At 30.8% G+C, this 27,841-nt stretch overlaps 1 protein-coding gene across 1 annotated transcript in view; it reads right to left on the reverse strand.

The window, feature by feature from the left end:
• LOC132741091 (titin-like) overlaps positions 1-27,841 on the reverse strand; it is a 284,076-nt gene that overhangs the window by 47,996 nt on the left and 208,239 nt on the right. The window contains exons 119-141 of the mRNA XM_060729177.1: positions 24,076-24,108; positions 21,254-21,390; positions 20,603-20,843; positions 19,869-20,183; positions 19,224-19,337; positions 18,622-18,801; positions 17,680-17,712; positions 15,527-15,621; positions 14,970-15,046; positions 14,535-14,701; positions 14,163-14,277; positions 13,548-13,735; positions 12,900-13,014; positions 12,336-12,508; positions 7,261-7,372; positions 6,606-6,832; positions 6,033-6,318; positions 5,209-5,374; positions 4,823-5,020; positions 3,977-4,235; positions 3,183-3,449; positions 2,278-2,811; positions 1,648-1,914 (exon numbers count right to left, since the gene is read on the reverse strand). Of these exons, the coding sequence (XP_060585160.1) occupies positions 1,648-1,914; positions 2,278-2,811; positions 3,183-3,449; positions 3,977-4,235; positions 4,823-5,020; positions 5,209-5,374; positions 6,033-6,318; positions 6,606-6,832; positions 7,261-7,372; positions 12,336-12,508; positions 12,900-13,014; positions 13,548-13,735; positions 14,163-14,277; positions 14,535-14,701; positions 14,970-15,046; positions 15,527-15,621; positions 17,680-17,712; positions 18,622-18,801; positions 19,224-19,337; positions 19,869-20,183; positions 20,603-20,843; positions 21,254-21,390; positions 24,076-24,108 (4,299 nt within the window). The remainder of the gene's footprint in view (positions 1-1,647; positions 1,915-2,277; positions 2,812-3,182; positions 3,450-3,976; positions 4,236-4,822; positions 5,021-5,208; positions 5,375-6,032; positions 6,319-6,605; positions 6,833-7,260; positions 7,373-12,335; positions 12,509-12,899; positions 13,015-13,547; positions 13,736-14,162; positions 14,278-14,534; positions 14,702-14,969; positions 15,047-15,526; positions 15,622-17,679; positions 17,713-18,621; positions 18,802-19,223; positions 19,338-19,868; positions 20,184-20,602; positions 20,844-21,253; positions 21,391-24,075; positions 24,109-27,841) is intronic.

The raw sequence follows: 27,841 nt of genomic DNA on the forward strand, positions 1-27,841 counted from the left end.
AAACTTAACCAAGATTCTAAGTCGATAAAAGGCCTTAATTTTTAAAACAAATCCTTGACAGAGTTACCTTCTCTTGCGTACAGATGGGGGTAATGATGTGAAATAGCATTAAAAGTTTCAAAGCAATATCTCAAAGGGTTAAGGCAATAAGTGGATTTTACCCATATTCAATGTATTTTCTAAGTCAAAAGGGGCATAATTCTGTCAAAAACCTTGACAGAGTTATGTCCTCTGTCTGTTGATGAAGGTCGTGATGGTAAACAAGTATGGTCAGTTTCAAAGCAATACCTCCAATGGTTTTGAAATAAAGTGAGGTGGTACAAAAAACTTAACAAGCTCAATACACTTTCTAAGTCAAAAAAGGGCCATAATTCTGTCAAAAACCTTGACAGAGTTATGTACTCTTGTCTGTAGATGGAGGTTATGATGGTGAACAAGTATGGTAAGTTTCAAAGCCATACTTGTAATACTTCTGAAATAAAGTGGGGTGGTACGAAAAACTTAACCAAGGTGTGACGCCAACGCTAACGCCGACGCCGACGCCGGGGCGAGTAGGATAGCTCCCCTTTTCATAGAAAAGTCGAGCTAAAAATGATTTTGGAAAACATTTTCAGGTTTTAAAGCATTTCTAGTTAATGGTACTGATCAATAAAGATTTTAATAATTTACATATTTTTTAAAATATGTCATAAAAACATCACCTATGCAAACTCAAGTTTACTATACCAAATACCAACCTATTCTACCAATAAATCTTGATTCATATTCAGTGAATTGACCTAAACTATCCTATTTCTAAATCATTCTTTCAGTTGTTTCCCCGAATAAAACATTTATTTTAAAATATTTTTCATAGTACTAGATTGAAATTTTTTACATATATTGATGATAGTGAAATGAGCATGTCCACAGTAACATAAATAAAACTTTCATGACAAGACAAGAACTAATGAGTGCCATTAAAAATGTTAAAGTCTTACCATCGTCTTTAAATTAATCTTTATGGACTTTTCCATGTTTTAATTTTGGAACAAATTATATGTATTTAAGGGTTTTCAATTTCAAACCAGCAAATTTCCTTCAAATGGTTAGCATTTTTGCTAACCATGACACCCTGGAGAAGTCAGGCTTTTTACTGGTAATTTACATGATTTAATATCCCATGTTAGACATGTAGCAGAGATTTATAGTAAATCATTGTTTTTAATCTCAATACATTTACCATACATATTTACTTTACTTGTCATGAAAGTTCAAGACAAAAATCAATGCATAAAAGCAATAATATAATACTGAATTATTATGTATTAACAAAACAGCCTACATGCAAAATTATATGTTTTCATAACATTCTCAAAAGCCAATTTCTAAATTTAAGTCATTTAAATGAAAAAGAAAACAGTAACTTTAAAAACATAAACAATAATCAAATATTACAAAGTTGTCAGATTATGTGTTCAACATATTCAAAATTATAATCAAGCATGCACCCAATGTTCAGTCAACCTAAAAATTGCATTGAAAAATTAATATAAAGACAAATTTTATTGTTATATTCATACATTTAGATTTGTTCCAGTATATTAACACTATAATAATCAAGCACTAATCATAATTATTCATTCATTCATCTAATCAAGGACTTACCATCCAGATGTAACTGTGCAGAACTTCTTCTGTCGCCAATGACAACAGTGTATTCACCAACATCAGATTTGTCTGTATCCATGATAACAAGTGTGTGGGTGGTTCCATCTTCGATTTTCTGATGTTTCTCACTTTCTTTGATTTTTTCGCCATTTCTCAACCAGGTGACAGTAACGTCGGGTTTATTTACCTCGCACGTGAAAAACGAGGCCTTATGTTCTTCAACATGTTGTTCTGTTAGCTCAGCAACAATTTCAACAGGGATTTCTAAATTTCAAGAAAAATATCAGCTTTTAGTAACAGATGATTAATATTGAGGGTTTATCGTAAAACTGTTGTGAGTCCTTCTTTATTTCATATAAGTCACAGCAGTTTTGCGGTCAATCCTTGGTTTTCTTTAGAACAAAGAATCTCCACAGAAAATGACTAAACTATCTAATAAAGCCATACATATATATTAGTACGAATTTTACATTAGAATCACTAGTAATTTGCTTACACTTTCTTCTATAATTCATGAAGACTTTTGTGATTCTCTAATAGTATGAGGTGCATTCATTTTATACTCTAAATTGAAGAAAAAGCCAGTCTTTAGAGAGGATAAATATGGAAAAAACAAAGCATTCCTACCTTGTACTTCTAGGGTAGCTTTCTGGGTCTTTCCTTCAACTCTAGCCATAATCTCACCAGAGTCTGGCATTACAGCATTCTTAATGATAAGCCTATGAGTGCGACCCTCTGAGTAAATCTCAAATCGTTCGTCTTCTTCAATTTCTTTGTTATCCACAAACCATTTCACAGTAACCCCTTCTTTGTTCACCTCTGTCACGAATTCCACATTTTCATGTTCTTTAACAGTTACATTAGATAATGGCTTCATAAAGTCTGGTGATAATTCCTGAACAAATAGATTTGCTGTAGATTTCTTGTCACCAACAAGAACACTGACTTGACCTTCATCGGTCACATCAACATCCTTGAGGATCAGTTTGTGTAATTTACCGTCATCAATAAACTGTGTTTTGTTATTTGGTCGAAGTTCAACATCATCCAAAAACCAGCGCACTTTGTCAACAGGAAGTGACAATTCAAATGAAAATTCTGCATCAGACTTCTCTAATACTGAAACATCTGATAGTGGTACTGTGTATTTGGCAGTAATTTCTGTAAAATCAAAGGATGTTACATAAGTCAGGAAGGCATTAAAAACACTTAAATGTGCCATTCATTATGCTATAGTACCTAGCCTACTACACATAATGTATATAAATCACTGTCAATAGAATTTGATGTGTAGTTTTTGCATGTATTTCCATTATCTATTCATGTGTTAAGATAATTCTACATCATTTTATGCATGTGCAAGCAGCAATATAGAAATACCAGCCTGCTAGATGAGTAACATCCTTCCTTTAAGAAAAACATCAAAATTTAAACCAAAGGAGATAAGGGGACTTGAAAATAATTAAGAAACTTACTTAACAGACATTAAGTCTAAATGATTTGTATTTTTCATTTAGAAGTGTATATTTTACCTTCAACAGCAAGTTTAGCTGTGGTAGACTGGTCTCCAAATGTTGCTGAGACATCACAGTTATCATTGGATGTTAAGTCAAAAATTGTGAGAGTATGCGTAGTTCCTTCACTTTGGGTTTTATATTTATCAGAGACAGGTAGAGGCTTGTTGTCAAGCATCCAGACGACCTCAGCTTCATCATCATTGGTTTCACATGTGAATGTGGCTTCTGTGTTCTCAACAGCTGATGTGTCGTCAAGTTTAACAGTAAATTCTTTTACCATTTCTGTAATTATACAATGAACTTGTCATGGGTAAAGCGATGAAGGCATGCTATTATGAAAACTTACTAGATTTTGAAAATACATGTTTTTTTATTACTTTTATACAAAGACTGAAATTAGATATATCACCAGAAATTATTATGTTAATATCAGAAATCATAGGAATGCTAAATGCTTACTGACTACATTGTGTTAGGTTGATGATTATGCAGAGTTGCTCACTTAGGTTTGAAATAATACATTGAGGGCATCAGGTGTTTTCCTATACTTATAGAAGCTGAAAAATCAACATTTGACACTATCAGTATTATGACTTAAATCCAGTAAAAGACTAGAAATGTATGCAGAGACAAGGGAGTCCCAACTTTCCACTGTTTCGTCCCACTATGGACTGAGAACATGACATCTGGCCAAACAGACAATGGCAATTCTATACACACCACTTCGCAGTGGGGGGGCATAAAAACTAACATTTCAAGCTGTAAAACTTATTTTCTTCATGTTTGCCATAAATAATTTCTTAACATACCTTCCACATCTAAGTTAGCACTTGTTGTGTAGTCTGAGTAAGAACATGTGACCTCTCCAACATCTCTAGGTCGACATTTAGCCACGGTGAGTTTGTGTTCCTTGCCCTCTGAGGTCATGCTGTATTTGGGACTGACCTCGACTGGTTCCCCTTTTACCGTCCATGTAACATTGACGTCTGCTACAGAGAACTCGCATTGGAAGTCAGCAGATTCTGTCTCTTTGACTTTGACATCCTTGAGAGGTGTTGTCCATTCCCACTGTTATACACAAATAAAGTTTAAATTGTTTTCATTTAATGATTAGCTTTCTAATGAGATAAATAATAATGAATTAAAAAAATTATTTCTAAAATCAGCTCTTCTGGGTCCGAGATTATAAAGAAATTCCCGTACCTCAAACTCTTATCTCAGGCATTTGATTGGTCAGAAATTGCCACAAAGAATGTACACTGACCAATGAAAATCATGGGATTTGAGGCAAAACTCAGAAAAAAGTTTTATAACCTTGAGGTCTGGTCCGATACGGAAAGTTATAAAATATACTGCTTTTACAAGAACTTATAATGGATGATGTACTTTTATCATTTGTGTTACAATAAGATTTACCTCAAACCTTAGAGAATTTTTTCTCATAATATCTTTAACACTTAGATTCCAATAAGGAAGATTGATACCTCATTCCTAGCTACTCCATATTTCATCATCATTTATACAAAAGGAAATACCATATATATCTAGGCATACATCAAACAAGCACAACTCTACAATCGTCTATAAAATAACTTAACGTTCTAAAATCATATGAAGGTTATAATAAAAATAATTGTCTTAAAAGTTTGTTTTACCTTGACTTTTGGTATAAGAAGTTCTGTTGCATCCACCTCATCTATGGTAACCTCTTTAGGTTCATGTTTGTATGGTTTCTTCTCCAATTCGTCAGTTGGGGCCTCATCTTTCTCAAGTTTAGTTGGAGCTGCCATATCGAGGTCAATCTTTTCACGCTCAATTGGTTCAACATCAATTTTGTCTCTTTTACCTTCAAGCTGATTAAAATATAAAAATTACAGTTATGTTTTAAGCACTAAAAATGAACAAAAATAAGAGATGTTGGTAGGAAAATAGCTCAGTACAACAAGGCATTATGAAAGACAAACAAAAATTAAGATGAAAACCTTTAATTTTAGATGTGTTTCTGCATCTAAATGGAACTGACATAACAATGTATATATACCTCTGACATCCTTCGTTTCTGGAGAATCTGGAATGCGACAGGTTCATCTTTTTCTTTGACAAGTTCTTTCTCTTCCTCCTTCACTGGAGAGCCCTCTTCACCTTCGACATGTTTTAAGTTAGGTAACCAGTCGGCTTCAATCTCCGCGTGCTCTCTATCATATTCCCTGTAATGTTAAATAAAAGCGTGTGTGTGTGGATTCCATTTTATTTACACTGGCCATCTATTGCTAATATTGGTGAGTCCTCAAGAAGAGTTTTAGTCATTTTAGATTTTGGAGGATAGTGTAAGATACAGTACATGGAGGAAAGTGTAAGATACAGATACAGAAAAATATCTCAATTCTAGAAGCTTCTCATGGTTTTTTATCATACCAAGTATTAAAGCACTCATACACAGGACCTAGATTATAAGTCTCATTCAAAAAGACTGATAAGTATTTTTAGTTGGTTAGCCATGAGAATCGAACCCACAATGTTGAGAGTACAAGACTCGCGCTCTAACCGATTGAGCTATGCGGGCTGGAAGTCCATAAAAGCCTCCTTAATATTTGGTTATATGAAAAACATTCTATATAAATGGTTACAGAAGTTGAAGCAATGAAAACAAAATTAATAGGTGAAAATAGCCTGACTGGTATAATTTGATTTGTTCAACATGTCTATATATTCGCTTCTACCCATCAGCTTAGCAATTTCAACTAATAACATTAATCACTGATATTTGGATATTTTATCACTATTAATGGTAACATGACTTTAAGAAGAAGACAATCTACCTTTGTAGAATATTTTTTTTCCACTGCTAATAGCTAGAAAATTTACCTGTGTTTAAGAGAGGCCTTCCAGTCTTCAGCCTCTTCAGGATTGGAGGTAACAATCAAAGTTGCGGCCACTTGTTCTGTGCCGTGCTCGTTAGTTGCACTAATATTGTACGTTCCAGCATCCTTCTTCTTTATGTCCTTGATTTCTAGAATGTCTTCACTGGTATTTTCGTCTTTGTACATATTAATTTTATCAGAGTTTTTCAGTTTAGACCATTTACCCTTTGACCATTCAACAGTGGGTGATGGTTCACCCTTGATAAGGCATTTGAATATGGCAACGTCTCCTAATGAAAATATATAAAACTAATTTTACAAATTGTAAAAATATTTTTTTCAATTTAAAATGATAAATTATGAGTATTTTGTAAATTCTAAGGAGAAAAAAGTTCATCTCTGCTTGTTAATAAAAAAAATATAGATTTGCATTGCTAACGAACCCATTAAGATGTGTAAAATCATTCCAATTGAAAACAACAAAAACAAGATGAACAGGGCATGTATAACATAAAAATAACAATTAACCAACATTAATAAAAAAATTTAACAAAGAGAAATATTTCACTTAACAAACCTTCAAGGATTGTGCATTTGATTGGTGTTTCGATAAAGGTTGGTGCTTGACCTCTGACCTCAAGATTAGCATTACAGAGATCCTCTCCGCCAACATTGGCAGCTACAGCACGGACCTCACCCTGCATGTCGGGGCTTGCATCCTTGATGGTCAACACACAGGTGCCGTCCTTCTTCTGTTCCATGATGACATTTTCACTTGGTTCAAGCTCCTTGTCATTGATGAACCTGAAGATTAAATGTATTAATTTAAAGGTTTTTAAAGTAATATTTTCTATTGTAAGCAATGGGTTTTTAAAATAAAACCTAAAGATTAAGGTCAATTTCTATTGTAAGTGATCACCTTTTAAAATAAAATACAAAAATATATTGAACAAAAATAAAGTGTAAAAGTTCTGGCCAAAATTATAGCTTTCAGAATTATGTACTTTGTCAAGATAAACAAGTATTCAAAGTTTCATGTTGATATCTTTTAAAATCTTTGAATAATCGGCTACAATAAAGTTTTTGCACAATGTCGACAACAACGACAATGATGACATAGCAATCATAAAAGCTCGACTTTTTCTTCAAAACAGACAAGCTAAAAATCATAAAAGCCAAAGCAGTGATGCACTATGAATGTAAAAAAAGAAAATAAGGTGAAAGAAACTTACCATTTCACCTCAGGTAATGGGAATCCTTCAACCTTACAGTCAAACTTGGCCTCTCCGTTTTCTGGAGCAAGAATATCTGACATACGACGCATGAAACTTGGTCGTCTTGCAGCTGTAAAACATAGAAATATTTGGTTAGGATAACCGTAAAATATGCAAGCAATAATTTACCTAAAATGAACAAATTAATTTCATTAGCCATTTTAATAGTGACTTTATGGTATCACGTAATAATACATTTTTATGTTACTGATATATAGCAGTTGGAAAAGAACATAACTTTTTTTTCTTATTTTTTCCCCCCCAATATTCATTTTAGCTTAATTTTTGAGAATATGCGGAAGTGTTAAATATCATTCTGGAGCAGTTTTTTCTAGTTTGACTAGAGAAATGCAGATATTCAATCACCAGTATATTTGTTTGGTTTTTTTTGACAATCTAATATGATCCCATAAAATCACTTTTGTTATAATGTGTAGAGTCGCAGCATAGAGTGATCGCAAGTATCGCAGCCCGCGTATTTATTTTATTTTTGTTAAATAAGCCATGTTATGTTATGTTACTTTTTCAGTTTTTGTTAAAAATTAGGTTTGTTTTTGTGAAAGTTATCTGCTAAAAACATATCCGTTGATATTAGAACATCTAATTTTTTATAATCATTTTAGTATTTATTATATATTGCGTTAACATCTTGTTACAAGTTAGCAATTTTTTTTCACCAGACAACATTTAAGATTTCAAGAACAGATTAAAGCGTAAAATATAAATTTTGCAATATGCGTGCTTCTAGCAGCATGAGATTACAATTAATGGCAGTTAGAACTACTTTTTCTACATATTTTAGACATGACATCAACAGAAGTGAAGTTTGGATTACTTTTCTTTTTAATTGTTACTATCCAGGCAAAATGTCAATTCATTATCAAATGCTGCAGCTAAAACTGTTAATGTTATATGTACACTAAAATATTATTACTAGTATACTACACTGTACTGTATCTTTTATTTATTAACTTTGTTTCTTTCATGGAGCATTCTTTTCGCTCTATCTCTGAGTGAAAGTAAAACAATGTGCACAATTTTGAAAGATTTTTCTATTCCAAAACAAATTTACCACAGCAGATTTGACTCTTATAATATACAAAAAATAAAGGGATGGTAATGAGAAAAAAAACAAAAAAAAAAAAACAAGATTGCATTTGAGAAAAATGCTATGCCACCGCATTAATACAACACTAAATAGTAGTGTTGATACAGATTTTTTTTGTTTCTATACAATTTTGAAGATTGTCATAATGCATAGATCCCTGACCTATCTAATTCTTATTATCAGATTAGTGGTTAAATCTGTTGTTAACTCAATAAAAGATCAGAGTAGGAATATATCAATGCACTTGAGTCTAGTGAATTTGATGGTCATATTTCACACAGCCTAAATTTCATGACTACATCAAAGGACAACACAGTAAGACACTTTGTCAAAATCTAGGTCAGCTGAAATCAAAGTTCACTTAACATCTTAATCTGTACACATGGTTCAAATTTTATAGCTGTACATAAAAGGACAAGAAAGTAGGTCACATCATCAAAATCTAGGTCACCTGATATCAAAGTTCAATTTTACAACTAAAACTGTGCACAATCATGGTCAAAATTTCATTGCTGTACATCAAGGGACAAGAAAGTAGGTCACTGTCTCCTTGGGCAAGGCAAAATTTTGGACCCAAGGGTTTAATTCAAAACAATCTTGATACAGGTCCACCAAACAACATTTCAAGTCAAATATCTAAGCTGTAGCTTTCTCCCATTCAGAAAAAATTTGTTTTATTTTCTGTTTTTACTATGTGAACATAATGAGAATCACTGCCCCTGGGCAGGGCCAATTTTAAAACTAGGGGCATAATTAAAACAACTTTAGTAGAGAACCCATAGATGATATTATATAGCAAACATCAAAGCTCTATGCCTTGTACCTTCAGACAATTTTTTTTTTTTTTTACTATATGTACATAGTGAAAATCAATGACTCCTGGGGGTGGGGCCAATTTTGACCCCAGGGCTATAATGTGTACAATCTTGCTAGAGGTTCACTACATAATGTTTTATGCAAAATATCTTAACTGTAGCCTTTGTAAATTTAGAGAAGATGATTTTTTAAGTTTTTACTATATACATATAAGGAAAACCTATGGCCCACAGGGCGGGGCTAATTTTGACACAAGAGGCAAAATTTGAACAACTTTGGTAGAGTACCTATAGATGATATCATTTAACAAATATTCAAGCTCTAAGCCTTGTACCTTCAGACAGTAAGATTTTTTGATTTTTTACTATACATGTATGTATATATTGAAAATCAATGACCCCAGGGGCAGGGGCAATTTTGACCCCAGGGCTATAATTTGAACAATCTTGCTAGAAGTTCACTTCACAATGTTTCATGCAAAATATCCAACCTCTAGCATTTGTCAATTGCTTGAAGAAATTTTGTTACTATAAAGTTTTTACTATATACATACATTTGTATAAGGAAAACCAATGACCCCCGGGGCAGGACCGATTTTGACCCCAGAGCTATAATTTGAACAATCTGAATAGAGGTCTACCAGACAATGCCTTATGCAAAATATCTAAGCTCTAGGCCTTTTGGGTCTTTACAAGAAGGTATTTTAAGTTTTTACTATATGTACATATAGTGAAAATCAATGACCCCCGGGGCGGGGCCGATTTTGACCCCAGGGCTATAATTTGACCAATCTTGGTAATGGTCTATCAGACAATGCCTTATGCAAAATATCTAAGCCTTAGGCCTTTTGGGTCTTTACAAGAAGTTATTTTAAGTTTTTTACTATATGTACATATAGTGAAAATCAATGACCCCGGGGCGGGGCCAATTTTGACCCCAGGGTTATAATTTGAACAATCTTGGTAGAGATCTGCCAGACAATGCCTTATGCAAAATATCTAAGCTCTAGGCCTTTTGGGTCTTTACAAGAAGATTTTTTAAATTTATTCTTATAATTCCTTTTGGTTGCCATGGCAACCAGATTTCTGCATGGAATGAAATTCTTTGAACAACTTTGGAAGCCCTTCACCCAAGGATCAATCCTGCCAAGTTTGGTTGAAATTGGACAAGTGGTTTTTCACAAGAAGATTTTTTAAGTTCACTATGTAATCTATATAACACACACACAAACACACACACAAACACACACACACACACACAGGTGAATCGCTATATGCCACCGCATCGCAGATGCTGCGGTGGCATAAAAAACTTGGACAGACTTTAACATAAATATATCTTCTTCTTTTTATGTGAATGTTAGAACACATTTTGATACTTTGTTAGGAACTTTCCACCTTCATAAGTGCATGCTCAAAGTTTCACTGTATATTTTGGTACATGAGGACTGGTGCAACTGAGTTTAATCACAGGCCACTTTGATACCTTTAATCTTTTCAGCTTTACAAGTGCATGCTCAGAGTTCTCAGAGTTGCTCAATTGTACATTATTCCAGATACATGAGGGCTGGTGCAACTTAGTTTGAACCACAGGCGTTCAATAAGCTACCTAGATTTTTGCAAAACTTTTTAACTGAAGATCTTGCCTGATTTTAGTGAAAGTTGTTTGAAAGGAGCAGACCACAGCCACACAGTCACAGTTGCCAGATTTTTCAGTATACATACAATATTAGTCTATCAAGACAACAAATTGTCTTCCTTTCCATTTGAAATTAAGACATGCACATTATTCTCAAAATTATTGCCACTATCTATATGAATCATGCAGCATTGCTTTCATAAAAAGAAATATTTAAGGCCAAAACTAATAATGTTTCTCAGAGATTTAAAAGATTTTAAGCAGGGCCAAAGATTTTTCTCTCAAATAAATGTATTTTTAGAGGCAATTAATTGATAACATACTTCAATATTCCTAAATTCCAACTTAAATTTTATTTTCATAAAGATAATATTTCTTGTAACATCATCCCTTACAGTAAATATAGTGAAACTATTCCCTGAGAAACAATATTTATATGTTTTTGCCTTAATGATATAAACATAACAATGTGCAGATGAAATAGCTAAAAATCAAAAAACATTTTGTGTATAAAAACCGGAACAAAACCGGAACTTTCTACAGTATGAACTTTTGACCTCTATTTGTCTTACCCTCATCACACAATTCTACATCCTCTGGTAAAATAAGTTCTGTTTCTTCGCAAGCTTTAAAATCAATACATTCTAGTGGAGAAGTTGTTACATTTATTCTCAACATACACAAAACCACAGCACCAACACCACAAACAACTATTTTCTATCATTTAGCAAAATTATTTTTTATTTTTCTTTGTGCCAATTCACTTAAAAATTAAAAAAAATATAATAAAAAAATCCCACAAGAGTGCTAAATTTGCTCAAAGCTAAAATAAAAACTTATCTAGAATCTACTGTATCAGTTAATAAATTTCTGAAATTTACTTTCAGTACTTGACTATAAAGAAAGTTATTTTAAGATCCCTATTTCAAACTACTTCCTATGACATTGATTAAAAAATTATAACAAATAAGCACAGACAAAACATTTTCACAGACAGAAATTTTATAGAAAATTCATCAATGTGAATTTATGAAAAAGTAATATTTAAACAGAATATAAACAGACCAGTAAGTTTACATTTAGTTGTAGAAAATTCTAAACAAGTATGTCATATAGCATAGCTGATGTTATTGTAAAATGACAGGCGTAAAAATAAATTTGTTTCATGGAACCTGGAAATGGTTAGTATCAAATATTAAATTGTTAAATACTTAAAAAAAATGATGAAAATAAAAATAGGTATAAAACATATTTAATAATTGTATTATTTATTCATTGGTCATATAAAATCTAAATTAGCTACTTTATCAAAAATCATAATCAAATTTTTAAGTATTACTGTAATTTGTATCGGAGTAAAAACAACATACACAGATTTTCTGATATTCAAGTCAGATATAAAAAAAACCCTTAAATTATTGGAAAGTAAAGAGAGAAAATAGAAAAAGCGAAAAGGTTTTGTAAAACTTACGAGCAACTTTAAGTCGAGCACTGCAGGAAGTTTGTCCCGCAGGGTTGTGGGCCTTGACACTATAGAGGGCAGCATCAGCAGGTTTGACATTTTTCAAGGTCATTGTATGAACACGATCTGTGGCTTCTAAGACAATATTCTCCATATTCTGAAGTTCCACATTGCCCTTTGACCTGCAATCATGTATCATCACACATTTAAATATGTTGTCTTCTAAATTTTTTAAGAAGCATTTTCAAACTTTTTATTTGTATCAAATTTTGCAATGGTCAAGACATGAATAATTTAAAAATGGATGTAGAAAAGCTGTCATTACACTGATTAATTTGCTTAATGAACACTAACCAATCTAGTGTTTAAAATTACTTTTTTATTAATTTACAAGACTGATTAATTATTTGCTGATATACCAAAGTAAATGTGTTACAATTCATTTGAAATACCGCATTCCTATTGGACAAAAAATAACTTCAAACACTAAATTCATATTACAACAGCAAATAAGTTTGTCTGGACAAATTTTTCAATGTTAACTTCCCTCTATTAGTAAAAATAGTTACGTACCATGTGACATGGGGTTTGGGTTTTCCTGTGACCTCAACTTCGAAGGTTATAGTCTGTTTCTCAATTGTGTCAATATTCTCAAGTTTGCGGACAAATTTAGGAGTCTCTTTCTTCTCTGGAAAGAAAATAACAAAATTGTTTCTTGAGCTGCGAAACTATATCTCCAAGAAATTCAAAACAACATGTGTAAATAAGGGAAGAAGTAGCCTAGTGGTTAAGGTGTCTACCTCTCCACCTGTTGATCATGGGTCCTAGCCCTAATCGAGTCACAACCATGTTTCTACATATGACACCATTACTGGAGGAAGCAGGTTCCAGGAAGCAGACTTTTAAGTTTCAACCAGCATATGTAAATTAAATATTTTTACATATGTTGCCTGAAATGCGTTTTGTTTTTATTCCAGCAATGTTCATAGTATCTATTATATTTTGACAAACTCTGCATAAAATATAACAACAATGTGTAGTATATATCCTTTTCAAATTATTAAACTGGTCATAAACTACAGAAACAAAAAGTGGACATTATGAACTTTTATATTGCAATAATTAATATGTATGTATTACATGCATATAATTTTACACATTAAAAACACACTGTAATAAAAAATCTTCAAGTTACATGAAACAAACAGCATGAAAACAAACCTTCAACAGTAAGAGTTGCCGTGGTTTCAACTTCTCCAGCTTTGTTTGTGGCAACAGCCTTGACCTTGCCAGCATAATCAACTTCTGTGTTGTCAATACTAAGACTATGTGTAATGTCGCCACCGAAACCTTTACGTTGTTCGGTGTGGAACTTAAGACCTGGCTCAATGGGCTGGTCATTGATGAACCTGAATATTATAATATTAATTGCTTTGTTACAAAAATAAGAAGAAAATTAAGACATACAACACATCAACACCAGAGCTGGTTTGAGGTTATTTATTTTTTACCAGTTCCGGTTTTTATCGAACCATCATCTTACTAAAAAGAATATCAATTCCTGGATGTTCTCTACATAAAGCTTAAGTGGTTTCCCATATTTAAATTATCTATTTTTGTGCAATACTTTTCATAATGCAAAATAACCCTAAAGACATATACACATGTATTCTGTCCAAAATATTCTGAAGAACAAAACCTCCTAATCATAAATAAACTTCACTATTTGTCAATACACCAAAATATTTGATTATTGTATGGAAAGTATTTCTGTTTTTCTCTTCATATAAACAAAAATTAGTATGAAAGGTACTATTTAGAGAAATGAAGTTTTACCATTTGACATCAGGTTTAGGAATGCCCTTGGTAGCACATTCAAACTTGACTGGTCTTCCTTCACGGCACTCACGATCCGCAAGTGGTCTTGTAAATTCTGGACCTTCCATCTTACCTACAAGTTAATCAAAGAAATCAATACATATATTTCACCTACAAGTTAATCAAAGGAATCAATATATTATAATATATCATGTAATCAATCAAATGAGTGTAAAATTAAATTTGGACAACATAAAGGAACAAAAATTTACAAGAAATAAAAGAACAACAGTTTCATTAATTAAGTTACTTTTACAAGAAATATCAAAATAATTAGAAAATGCTTAAAAACTTAAAAATCTGTAAAGTTACATTAAATGCTGTACAAACCTTCTACAACGACTTTAGCAACAGTTTCTGTTGTACCAGCCGAGTTTTCTGCTATACATTTATATTCTCCATCATAATCCATGGACATTTTGTTGATGGTAAGAATGGCTGTATCTTCATCATAAGATTGTTTGATGTTTGGTGTTAGTATCAACTCCTTACCATCTCTACAACAACATAAGAATAACACAACATGATATTTGCTTTCATTGTGGTCAAGTTACTTAATCATTTTAAGTAACTCTTGTCTCCACATATGAAACTCTACTTTAGTTACTGATAGTAATAGTAAGAATGATTTTACTTTTTTTGATAGATGCAACATAAGATCTGTGCTGAACAAGAGTAAAGTGTTTGCATAGAAATATTCAAAATGGTGTAATTTTACCAATATTTTTCTTGCTATTTCACAATTTTTAACGCACGAAGACTTACTTGAGCCAGGCTACTTCTGGTCTTGGTAATCCAACAACCTTACAAGTCAAGGTCATGGGTTTCTCTTCCATTGCAGTCTGAAATTAACAATTTAATATATCATATCTACCGGGTATACTGTACCATACATTTTCTTATCAGACACAGCCCCAACTTCAATGATATCTCACAGGTTTTATTTTTATTTTCACCCTTGTATAAGATGAGTCTGGTATATGAAAATGTGATATTTGGGTCAGTTTTTGTTGATATCTGATAGAAACTTTCCTGCTGCTAACTTTTAAAGACAGCTATTACCTTAATTTAACAAGGATATTATAATTTCATAACAGTTCTCATATAAAAGTTGACTGAATACATGCAGGTAAAATTGTCTTTCAGCACAAAATGATACCCCATGCATAATTAATTTGTTATAATTTGACAAACTTGTGATTTTCCATTTGTAAAGTATTCAACTGAAAACATACTGAGAAAACAGAAAATGGCAAAATGATCAATTTAAGAAAAGAAAAAAGTAATATATTATCAAAATAAGGAAAAAGTAAATATCTTACAATATCAGTGAGAGTTTCAGTAAATTCTGGTGGTTGTGAGAGTTCCTGAGATCTGAGCACAAGAGGTGATTCTGTGATCCTTTCATCACGAGTAACTGAAATACAACATAAGTAAACGTTTATGTCGAACGTTCTAACAAACCTTACAATTTGTAATCTTTGTAAAACAGTCTAAATTTGAAGTGTTTGGTAGCTTTTTTGGAAACAGTTCTACAATTGAAATGTTGAACTTTATTATTTAGAACCATTCGAAAATAGAAATGTTTCTCTGGTTCATTTAGAACTAGTGTTTAAGTTATGATGTTTGATTGATAAACTTATATATGATATAATTGTGAAGAAAAATGATACAGTATGATATAATTTTACCAAATATGATATTGCAAAATTGGTAACCAGACATAACTGAATGATGAAATACTTACTTAAATGAAAGTGAATGAAAATTTCATTATTAATCTCATTTTTCTTAAATAAATAACAATGATAAATAAAATACTCTCTTTTCTTTGTAAATGTCTCATTAAAAGCCTGTATTCAAAAAAAGTTCTGTATTTAAGTTTTGCATAAAAGTTGGTAAAATTTAAAGAAATACGTTCAATAAATTTATAATAAATTTAGTGTCATTTACAAAATTTACATAAAAATGTAAATATTTCAACCAAGATTTTATTCTTTTTTCCCCTATAAATACAGGCTTTTATTCAATTGATTTACAAACATTTTCATATGTTATGAAAATTCGCTTCCTTACATGCAAGTTATTGTCTAATTTTTCTATTTTTTTGTTACAAAATATCAATGCATTCAAATAATATTTCTTCTAAGCAACTATTCTCTATGAAAATAAATCTTTTTTTCCATTGTGGATAAAAAACCTCACTCCAAGAAGCTCCAAGAAAGTTTTCTTATAAAATGTCTTTGAAAAAATCATAGACCATAAAATCTTATGCATGCTGTTGTTAAACACTAAAATAAAAGTACCAATACTCAAAGTAGATATTGAATGTTTTGGTGCCAAAAAAATCATAATGATTTTAAATATTCTTAGACAGTCCATAAAAATAATGAGTTTCATAGTACAACATAATTGTAACAACTTAAATTTAATGAAAAACATGCACCAAAACACACTGTAAAATATCTAATAATTTTTAATGTATCATGTCTATAGAAGACAGTCAAGTGAGGTTTTGATATTTTTCTTGACCACACTTCAACGAAATTGATTGCTTTATAGGAATAATAATAAAGTAACTACTGGAATCAGGACAATATTTGCCAAGTTCTATGGAAAAAAATACATGTTTTTATCAAACATTGATTGAATCATATGACTTTACATTTTACATAAGCAAAAAATATCATGTGAAACCCTTATGTATGTCGGGCACCCTGGTATTGAGGCAGTTACAATTATGTTGCTCAATAAACCTTTATTCAGACAAAAAACCCAAATAATTAACAAAACATGCATTGTAGATACTGATTCTACAATAAAACAAAACTGTTTCTTATTGTAACTTGAATATATAAGATTTGTTATTTCCTTTTTTCAACCAGCACCATTTCTGTCTGATTAAATGGATGCTTTATGACAACAAAACGACTACATATTTATTTAATGTCATCTTGATATGCCAGCTATAAACTAAAATATTTCTGAACTTTTTAAAGTTCTTTGCCTTAAAGCTGCATGCCTCCAGATGAGCCACAATATTTCAAGAAAATCAACAATGAACAAAATTACTTTTTTTGTTCATTGCATAATATATAACTTTTAATAAATTTTTCAGAATTTTCATGATAATTTGCATAAATCTAGAGGCATGCTGCTTTAAACATTGAATAACTGGTAGAAAAGTTTCAAATTTGTATTTTTCCATTGTTGGAAGAATAAAAAAATCTTTATATTCTCAAAAAAAAAAAGATTAAGAGTTTTAGAATTTTTGAAAAATATAACTCAAATTATACCTATTATTATGTGCTATTAACTTTAACAATAAATTTATATTGTGAAATTTACACAACCGGCATATTTAAGATGACATCAATAATGATGAAAATAAACAATACATATATAATACGCCACAACATAAAACATGATGATAATAATTTATATATTCTGATAGTTGGCAATGTTTTATACATACCCTCCTCTGGTTCAATAAGTAGATCATTGTCTCCTAAGAATTGTGGGATTGATAAGTGAATAATGATAAGCATGGGTACACAAAAAATGATAAAATTTACCATGATGATTATTAGGAACATAGATATGAATTACACAGAACATGGTTATGATAAATGAAAAACAGACATTTCTACATGTCAACAGGAGTGTTTTAAAGATGACATCTTGTAAAAAGGTTAACTGATAGAATTAATATCTATTAAAGAAATAGTTATGAGCGAGTTCAAAAAAAGTGTTTGGAGCACCACATTAAAATACAGGAATTCCGATATATAATGGACAAGGCGCTTGAATGATTAAATGCTAAAATCTGGCCTTTTCAGATGCCGAAACGCACTATAAGGTGTTTTATTTATCTCTTTACAAAGATTTATGTACAATAACAAATGAAAAATATAAGAATTGGTGGAAAAGCGATATTTTTCTTCTTTATGATTATGATTTCTGCAAGCATCTAGGTGGACAGATGGACTGACTGATTCCAGTATGACCCCCATCCACGTTATCTCATAACAAATGATACATTTGTTCAAACATTCAAAGATCAAATAACAAGGATCACGTTCTTGTAAAATGTCTACATTGTTCGATGAAGATTAAAGGTAAGAGAAGACAACAAGACAGATTTACAAACATGAGGAAGACTACACGTGTTCATGAAATACATGTATCCACATGATGAAACACATGTATAAAGTAAGGATAAAAAAGTTTTTAAAAGATCACTAAAAAGAAAAAGCTTTGCATGTTACTAAAAGGTCTACAGATTACACTATATCACTGCACACTTCTACATGAATACGCTACAAAGGGATATAAAGAAAAACTTTTATGAAAAGATAATATTTGGAATTTATAAATATTATCATAAAGGAAAAATTTGAATGTTGGGAGTACTAACCTTTGACCTCAAGAGGTATTTCACAGATAGCTTCACCAACTTCATTGGTAGCAACACAAGTATATGTGCCAGCATCTTCAGGGCTCGTGTCCTTGATCTCAAAACAGTAAGTATCCTCGTAACTCTCAATATGATAAAGATCTGTGTCATCCAGAGGCTTGTCATCCTTCTTCCAGGTCACTAAAATGCATCATGAAAAGTTAAAAATTGGCTATCAAAATGCGATTGTCTTTTGGTCAAATAGTAATTTCTGACTTTTTCTTATAAAATCAACCTAACAAGAAACAGAACAAACTTACTTAAATTTCTTATCACTTCAAGAACTCAGTTACATTTTTATTATTTTCGATTATACAAAAATCTGGCACAAGGTCAAATATCAAAAATTTAAAAATTATCATTTATTTACCATATCAAACTTGATGAATTTAGCTGACAGCGGTATGAACATACAGACTGGCTTGATTTTCTACTGCTAATAGTTACAAGCAACTTATAAATTATCATTGCCAGAATGAAAAAGTTGATAATAACACTTCACTTATTACAAATTAATTATCATATTTAGTATAATTTCTAATTAAATATCGAAAATGACTGACCTGTAGGGCTAGGCATGCCTATGACTTTGACCAGGAACTGGGCACGGTCACGCTCCCTGGATATGACTTCAGTGGGTGATTTGATAAATTCTGGTGCATAGGTCTCTTCTTTATCTGTAATACAAAAAATACTTTAAGTACTTTGATATTACAACATGGGAATACATGAGTAAAATGTAAACATTAAAGGACGTCTATCAAATGTTAATATATAGCAGGGATATAATTCACTCCTTAGTACCAACTTACGCAGCATTTTATTGGCATGACGATTAAGACTTTAATTTAAAAATATTTTAGCTTGATTGCAAAACAAGTTCTTACAACTTATATTAATCACTTTTGAGCGTGCTTCCTGGAACTAACCAGTATTGGTGTCATATGAGGAATCATGATCGTGACCCGAGAAGGGCTTGAACCAATGATTCCTATAATGATTTCAAATTTTCATCCAACTTTCCATGTCAATGTTACAATCCAATAAAATTTTTATTCAATTTAATCTTTTAGTTAGTATGAAATCCACAAGTTTGTAATAAATTACCAAGTAAAAAGGGGGGAAAAATGAGCACAAATATTTTGATTGAACTTTATTTCATCAGTGTCAATTTTGAAAAATTGTGAAAATCAAAAATTGATATGTACCATGAACAAAGAGCTCAGCTTTAGTTGTGGCTGTTCCAACCTCATTTTTAGCTTCAGCCATGTACTTCCCATCATGCTCTGGGATAACATCTATAATAAGTAACGAGGAATCCCCTTCCTTTCCATGTTCTATGGTAAACCTATTGTCTTTTTTGGTGATTTCTTTGTCTTCCTTGTACCAAAGGATATTTGGTACGGGGTTACCCTTGGCTTTACAGAAGAATGAAGCCTTCTCACCCACTGTTGTTTCTACAGTTTGAATCTCAATTGTGAATTTTGGTGCTTCAAGTTTTTGTACTTCTTCTTTGGGTTTTTCTAATAAATAGAGAATAGAGGAAAATCATTTGGTGTTATATCCACACAGTGAGTCAAAAAGGCCTGTAGTAAATCATCCAATTTGCCTTTAGAGGAAGATTTTTGTTTGTGATCTGACAACTAATAAGCAACTGTAAATGTACTTTTTATTAATAAACTAACTCATCATACTCCATACATTAAGTATATCAAAATATTATACATCATCCAAAGGGAAACATACCTACAGTATATTGGTGTGTGAGTTTGACTGTACAGGGAAAGATCCTTAGTATAGATTGATAGTACAGAGAAGGGACACAAATTGGGGACATTGCCTGGAAAACATATCAAGCTCTTAATTCATCGTAATAAAATTTACTGTAAAAACTTACAAGTATGTTTAAAACCAAATATTTTTAAATAGCCAATAAAATTACCTATAACTTGTAACTGAGCTGTGCAAGTTGCCTTGCCGAGGGTATTTTCTACCTTCACCATATATTCTCCAGCATCTTCCGGTACGATATCGGTTATCTCGAGGTGATGAAGACATTCTTCCTCGTAGATCATATACTTGCCCTCGGATTTCACTTCCTCACCATTATATAACCATTTGATGTCAGGCTTAGGTTCACCAATAACCTCACAGTTAAAGTCAACCTGGTCACCCTCATCAAGCTGTACAAAAAAAGAACAAAAATTTGTCTAAATATTTTGTCAAAATTTGTCTAAATATTTTGTAAAATATGTCTAATTTTTTCTGTATATATTTTAAAGCCTTATATTCACTACTTAAGATTCATTTTAGATTTTTTCATATTATCTGGTAGTTGAGGACCTTAAGACCTCTCTGCATCATAATTAAAACACAAAGGATTACTACGGTAAAACTAATGATTTACTTTGTAGTAATCTAGATAGCTTCCTCTTAAAAATATCAATGTCTCAGGGCGGATAAGAGCCCAAAGTGACGATGGTTATGTGATTTGAAGTGAAACGCCTTAACCACTTGGCTACAGAATCCCAAAAATTTTAGATTCATTTAGAATATATATAGCTGAAAGATGTATTTAATAATGTCAACTTACTGTTTGTGTTTTAATCTTGAGAACAAACTCGGGTTTCTTGCCCTCCGGTTTGACAACAGCTGTTGTGTCATCTTTCTTGACCTTTTCTGTTTCTGAAAGTAGATAATTACACCACAAATAAAGGAGACAATTTGGATATAATTGCAAGAATTACATAAAAGTTAAAATCTATTGTTCTGGTTATATTTTGGACAATTTTTTATGCTGACTTATCTTTGATTTGAATTTTTCTTTTGGATTGTTTTTAAAAAAATAACTTAAATTTTATGAAAAGTACGACTGTTACAGTAAATAAATTACTGATATCATGTTTTACTCTCTTTTTTTATAATTCAAATATTTTTTAATACACGTATTTTAAAATTATTTAAAAAAAGTAACAATTTGAAATTAATATCTTAACTTGAATCGTTAAAAAAATCATGTATTGAAAACTTTATTTCCATAAATTCAATTCTTTTTTAAATAATTTCCCATTTGATAAAAACACCTTTAAAGTTCATCTGCTTCCTAGCATTTCTCCTAGTTTGGATTTTAAACAACATTTCTTAGAATCTTACCATTTCTATTGCTATATATCAGAATTATATCTTCAATTCTCACATTACAAAATATATTTATGAAAACTTTATTCCTATCCCTCCAGCTTGAAACCATGCTTCTTTCTTGATTCCAAAATGACACAAAAACTTAATACATTAAATAACTTCACAGAAACCATTCCATATCTAATCCATATATATCCACTTGTTCATTTACGAGTCATCAACAACAACAATGCCATATTTCACCTTTATTTCATTTTAACTTCTATTTCTCGCATTAAAACAAACATTACAATTTTCTTTTGCCTAAGCACCATTACAATTCTCTTTTGTCTATGCAATGTTTTGCATTTCTAAATCTAAACGTTTTAAAAATGAGCATTTTGACTTTATGCACTTTCTGTCAAAGTTCCAATGATGTCGACATAAACTATGATTTATATATCTATATATATAATAACACTTTCATGAGAGGAGGTTTCTCTTTGTAAAATCCTCAAAAACTTGACACTTTATTATTATTATTTTGTTAATCCTTCATTTAGATTAGCATATTATGGCATTGCGTTCTCGTTTTCAGATTAAGTATAAGATCCTTAAGTTAATTCTTTAATCTCCAACGAATTAAAAATTGGATAAAACATCGAGCATTTCTAGTTTGTAGCTTTTTAGTACCCCGGTACTTATTTTTAGCATATCAGACAGGATAAACTACTGTTTATATCGGTGCTAGATGAAAATCTGTCTTACAACCCCGTGTGAGACAGGTCGCGTGCTTTAACTGATGTCTTTTTTGTGCGCCTTTTATGAATGATGCATTCTTAGAATGATGTCCATTTGCTGTTTTGAATGAAGTTGTCAATTCATAATTATGCTACTATAAGAACTAGAACTCCGCGAGTCGGATGTGTCGCCTTGTGAACAATGTAGTTTAGGAGAAATGGCCAGGAAAAATGAAATATGAAAAATAACAAAGGGCAATAACTAAAAAAATAATAAGTGCAGAGCAGCAGTTTCTGTGCACTGCACTTCTTATCAATAAGATCTATCATTCTATGATGTTTCAAGTCCATAGCTTTCATACTTGAGGAGAAATGACCAAGACAAAAATAAAGTAAGAAAATCAACAAAGGGCAATAACTCAAAAAATAAGAAATGCAGAGTATCAGTTCTTATGCACTGCACTTTTTCTTAATGAGATCTATCATCCTATGAAGTTTCAAGTCCATAACTTATTAACTTTCGGAGAAATGGCCTGGACAAAAATTAAGTATGAAAATTAACAAAGGGCCATAGCTCAAAAATTAAAAAATGAAGAGTACTGATTCTTGTGCACTGCACTTCTTCTAAATGAGATCTATCATCCTATGAAGTTTCAAGTCAATAGCTTTTATACTTAAGGAGAAATGGCCCGGACAAAATTAAAGTATGAAAATAAACAAAGGGCAATAACTCAAAAATTAGGAAGTGCAGAGTACCAGTTCTTGTGCACTGCACTTCTTCTTAATGAGATCTATCATCCTATGAAGTTTCAAGTCCATAGCATTTTTAGTTGAAGAGAAATGGCCCGGACAAAAATAAAGTATGAAAATTAACAAAGGGCAATAACTCAAAAAATAAGAACTGCAGAGTACCGGTCCTTGTGCACTGCACTTCGGGTTATTGAAAGAAGCATGCATGCCAAGTTTGAAGTCAATCAGACTTACAGTGACTGAGTTATGCTCCGGACAAGCTTTAGGGGACGCCGACAACGACACAGACGCCGCCGACGCCGCCGACAAAAGTAACCCCTATATGTCACCTTTTCAAGGCGACACAAAAATGTGCTGTATGAAATTATTAGTCGTCTTTATTTCTTTCCTAATTATGATTAACATATAATATGCAAATAAAAGGATCAGACACTGGCTGCCAATACGGACCAGAATATCTAGCTCTCGGGTTATTTAGCGGAAATTTGGCAGAGTCTCATATCAGCCTATTAACAGTTATTTTACAGCCAGATAATCTGGTCTGTACCGGCAGCCGGTGTAAGATCCTTTTAATATTTTGTTTTTTTCTTTGTAAGTGCATATTAAAATCTTTTATTTCCCCAAGAAAAGAATTATATTGATTTGATTTGTAAATATAAAACTTTAATTGTCAGCCCATGTAATTGCTTATTATATTTAGCATACAACCTGTTTGAATTAAAATAAAACACCGGGGACTTTTGCAATTTAAAACAATATACATGTAGTATAATGTATATTTAATATACCTAATATAAATACTCACTTTTTTCAGGTACTGGACTTTCTGTTTTGGGAACTGTAAAAGGAAATTCATTTGCAATAAATTGATATTCTAATATTATACAAACATTAACTTTTTAATGACTATGCAAAAACAAATCTTTAGCTTTTTAATCCAAATATGCAATTATAGCTCAAGAAAGATAATTCATTCCTTATTTAATGTAAGATAAATATATTTTCTCCCTTGTATATTGTGGTTTAAGAAAGATAACTCATTTCCATTTAATGCAAGGCAAATAAGAGTTTTTTCCCTTGTATAATAATTATAATCTAAAGCAATTACTGAAACATATCTTTGGGATGAATCATTAAATGTTGTCATAGAATATGAGCATGCATTTAAATTAGAGAAATAGATATGTAATAGGGAAGTTAGATATTGATGTTAGTAAATGATTTAACTTGACAGGGAAACATAATTTGATAATCAAAATGATGTTCCTGTAATGAATATACTGACATGCATAAACCTTATCAACAAAAGATAAAGGAAATATATACACTAACCTGCTAGGGATGATGATGATGATAAATATGATAATGATAAACCATTATTTTACAGATATGTTTAACTTGTTTATAGAAACTAAAGAAATATAAACATATAAAGGATGACAGTGATGGTAACAATATGGATTATGACATCATAAGTTATAAATTATGACATCATTAGTTATAAATGATGACTTTGACATTAGTTATCAATTATGACATCATTAGTTAACAATTATGATATCATTAGTTATCAATTATGAAATCATTAGTTATCAATAATGACATCATTAGTTATCAATTATGACATAATAAGATATCAATAATGACATCATTAGTTATCAATGATGACATCATTAGTTATCAATTATGACATCATTAGTTATAAATGATGACATCATTAGTTATCAATTATGACATCATTAGTTATCAATTATGACATCATTAGTTATCAATTATGACTTCATTAGTCATCAATTATGACATCATTAGTTATCAATGATGACTTCATTAGTTATCAATTATGACATCATTAGTTATCAATTATGACATCATTAGTTATCAATGATGACTTCATTAGTTATAAATGATGACTTCATTAGTTATAAATGATGACTTCATTAGTTATCAATTATGACATCATTAGTTATAAATGATTACTTCGACATTAGTTATCAATTATGACATTATTAGTTATCAATTATGACATCATTAGTTATCAATTATGACATCATTAGTTATAAATTATGACATTATTAGTTATCAAGTATGACATCATTAGTTATCAATTATGACATCATTAAGTATCAATTATGACATCATTAGTTATCAATTATGACATCATTAGGTATCAATTATGACATCATTAGTTATCAAATATGACATCATTAGATAAAAAATTTATGACATCATTAGTTATCTATTATTGGTTGTAATTATATTTTACACTACAACAATCATAACAATTATAGTAATGATGATTATGATGATGATAATGATGATTTAAATGATTAACCAAGTAATGAAAATATAAAATTTAAATGTTCAAAACAATTAATTCACAAACAATCAAGCATCATGCAAAAACATAAGGATGAAACAAACAAAAAATGAAGAAACAAAAGTAAAAAGAAAAATAAATGATATAAAAGATGAATAGTGTATATAAAAAGTAACAAAATTGAATAAATGTTATTTTTTCATTAATTAAGCTAATCTGGAAAGAGATAATAAGGCTTATTGGACAGGTTTTTATTCTATTTAATAGGAACAAGAAAATTACACAATTTTTGCTTGAAATTTATTTATGAACTTATCATAATTTATACAATTAATAGTTTAAGATGAACAACAAATCATTAATATACATGTATAATGTCCATCTCCGTTATGTTTTCTTAATGCTTCAAGTTTATTAACAATTTAAACATTACTACATAAATCACCCAGTTTGATAATGTACCAATTACCACAGTGTTCCACCAGTGTACTATCACATTAAGTGACTATTTCGCCCAAGGTGAAACCACCAGGTGATTCAGGTACCCATTTAATGTCCTCATCTATCAGTCATGTTCCATTAGTTGCCATCATGTATGTTAACTAAAATCTTCTCTAAAATTGTACATCTTTATCTTGAGATATAATTATTTGTCATTTTGTTTTTCTGGTGTTATCCCACCATGTCAATAAATTCCTCCCAATATATCTTCCTAAAATAGTATTTAAGCATACCACACAGATTTGTTGAGAGGGTCAATAAATATTAAATAAAGTTTTTAAATCTTTTATAAAAAATATAATTTCCTTATTACAAATTTGTAACAAAATGTCTTCCTTATCAAACAGCCTATTATACCTTAAATTGTTAATAAATTCATAGACAAGTCTGAATTAATAAAATACTACTATAACATGCATTGTCATATTTGTAGTATCTTAATTATTAAAATTTTAGTTTAAATGAATATTCTTATAGACACCTGTTCAATCAAATGATTCTGTTATGTTCTGAAGTTTGATGTGTTTGTTCATTGACAAAAGAATAGGAAAAAAATCAAAAAAACAACGATACTGAAAATAATTTTGTCTTTTACATTAAAGGAACTCCACCAAGGTCTAAAAGGTGAGAATTAAATTCCTTACATAGATGAGTTTGGGAACATAAAAAGAAAGATATGCTACAGATAATAAAGAAAATATACTCGGACACACATTGATAATCATATTTTTTGTGCTATTTTTAGCCCGATTTGAGTGAAAAGCGTTGCAACACTTTAATTATGTCTCATTTTTTCACAATTAAAATAAATATTCAGGAAAAACAGGTTGAGCAAATGATCTCAAATTTCGCACACAAGTTATTTGAACATAAATCACGAAAAAATTATTACCAGTCTCATCAAGTAAAAAAAAATGTCAGTTGAGTCCCTTTAAGGTATAATCAATAAAGTTTGGTATTGGGCCACAGATCTTGTGTTGAATTTATCATGAAAATTAAATATTAATATTGAGAATGTCAACAACTCATGCAGAGCTTGAATATATAATTAACTTCATCTTAAAGGTACACATTAACTCAGGTGAAACAGCCATATAAAAAGTGATTCTAATAATAGATTTATAGTGATACACTATAATTATATGAAAGAAAAAATTAAATTAACTTTTAAGTATTTTTTTTTTTCTTTTTTGATGACCATCAACACATAAATTTTTGTTTGGTCTCGCATCAAAATTCAGTTAACAAGATGATCAGGTTTCTTAATACAATAAAAGCATTAGTTACATGTTGTTTCTTTCCTATTACTAATTGATCCCCCAGAACACCTGCTTGTCAAAAACTACACAAATTTACTAATTGAATATCACATTAACATATCAGTATACTTCATTTACATTAAATGAACCTTTTAATGTCATGAATATTCATCACCATACTTTAAACACCCCCTCAACCAATGAAATGTCCCCATTTCCTGATGATATAACAGGTCAAAGGTCAACATTTATAAATATATAAGCAGGTCTCCTCCTTAAACTTGCTCAGTATTAGATTATAAGGCATTGTTACAACGTCTGAATAGACGAAGTGAATTGTGGAGACCAAAGAATGCCTTTAAAAGGACATTAAAACGGGCAGTGAACTGTTTGAGAATATCTAAGATTTTAGCCGTCTTTACTTTTAGAATAATACACAATACTGCATTAACGAGCTTATATTACTGAACTTTATATTGGTGAAGAATTTGAGA

The sequence above is a fragment of the Ruditapes philippinarum genome, unplaced genomic scaffold (assembly GCF_026571515.1).
Source record: "Ruditapes philippinarum isolate M1 unplaced genomic scaffold, ASM2657151v2 ctg2_1_1_1_1, whole genome shotgun sequence".
NCBI lineage: Eukaryota > Metazoa > Mollusca > Bivalvia > Venerida > Veneridae > Ruditapes > Ruditapes philippinarum.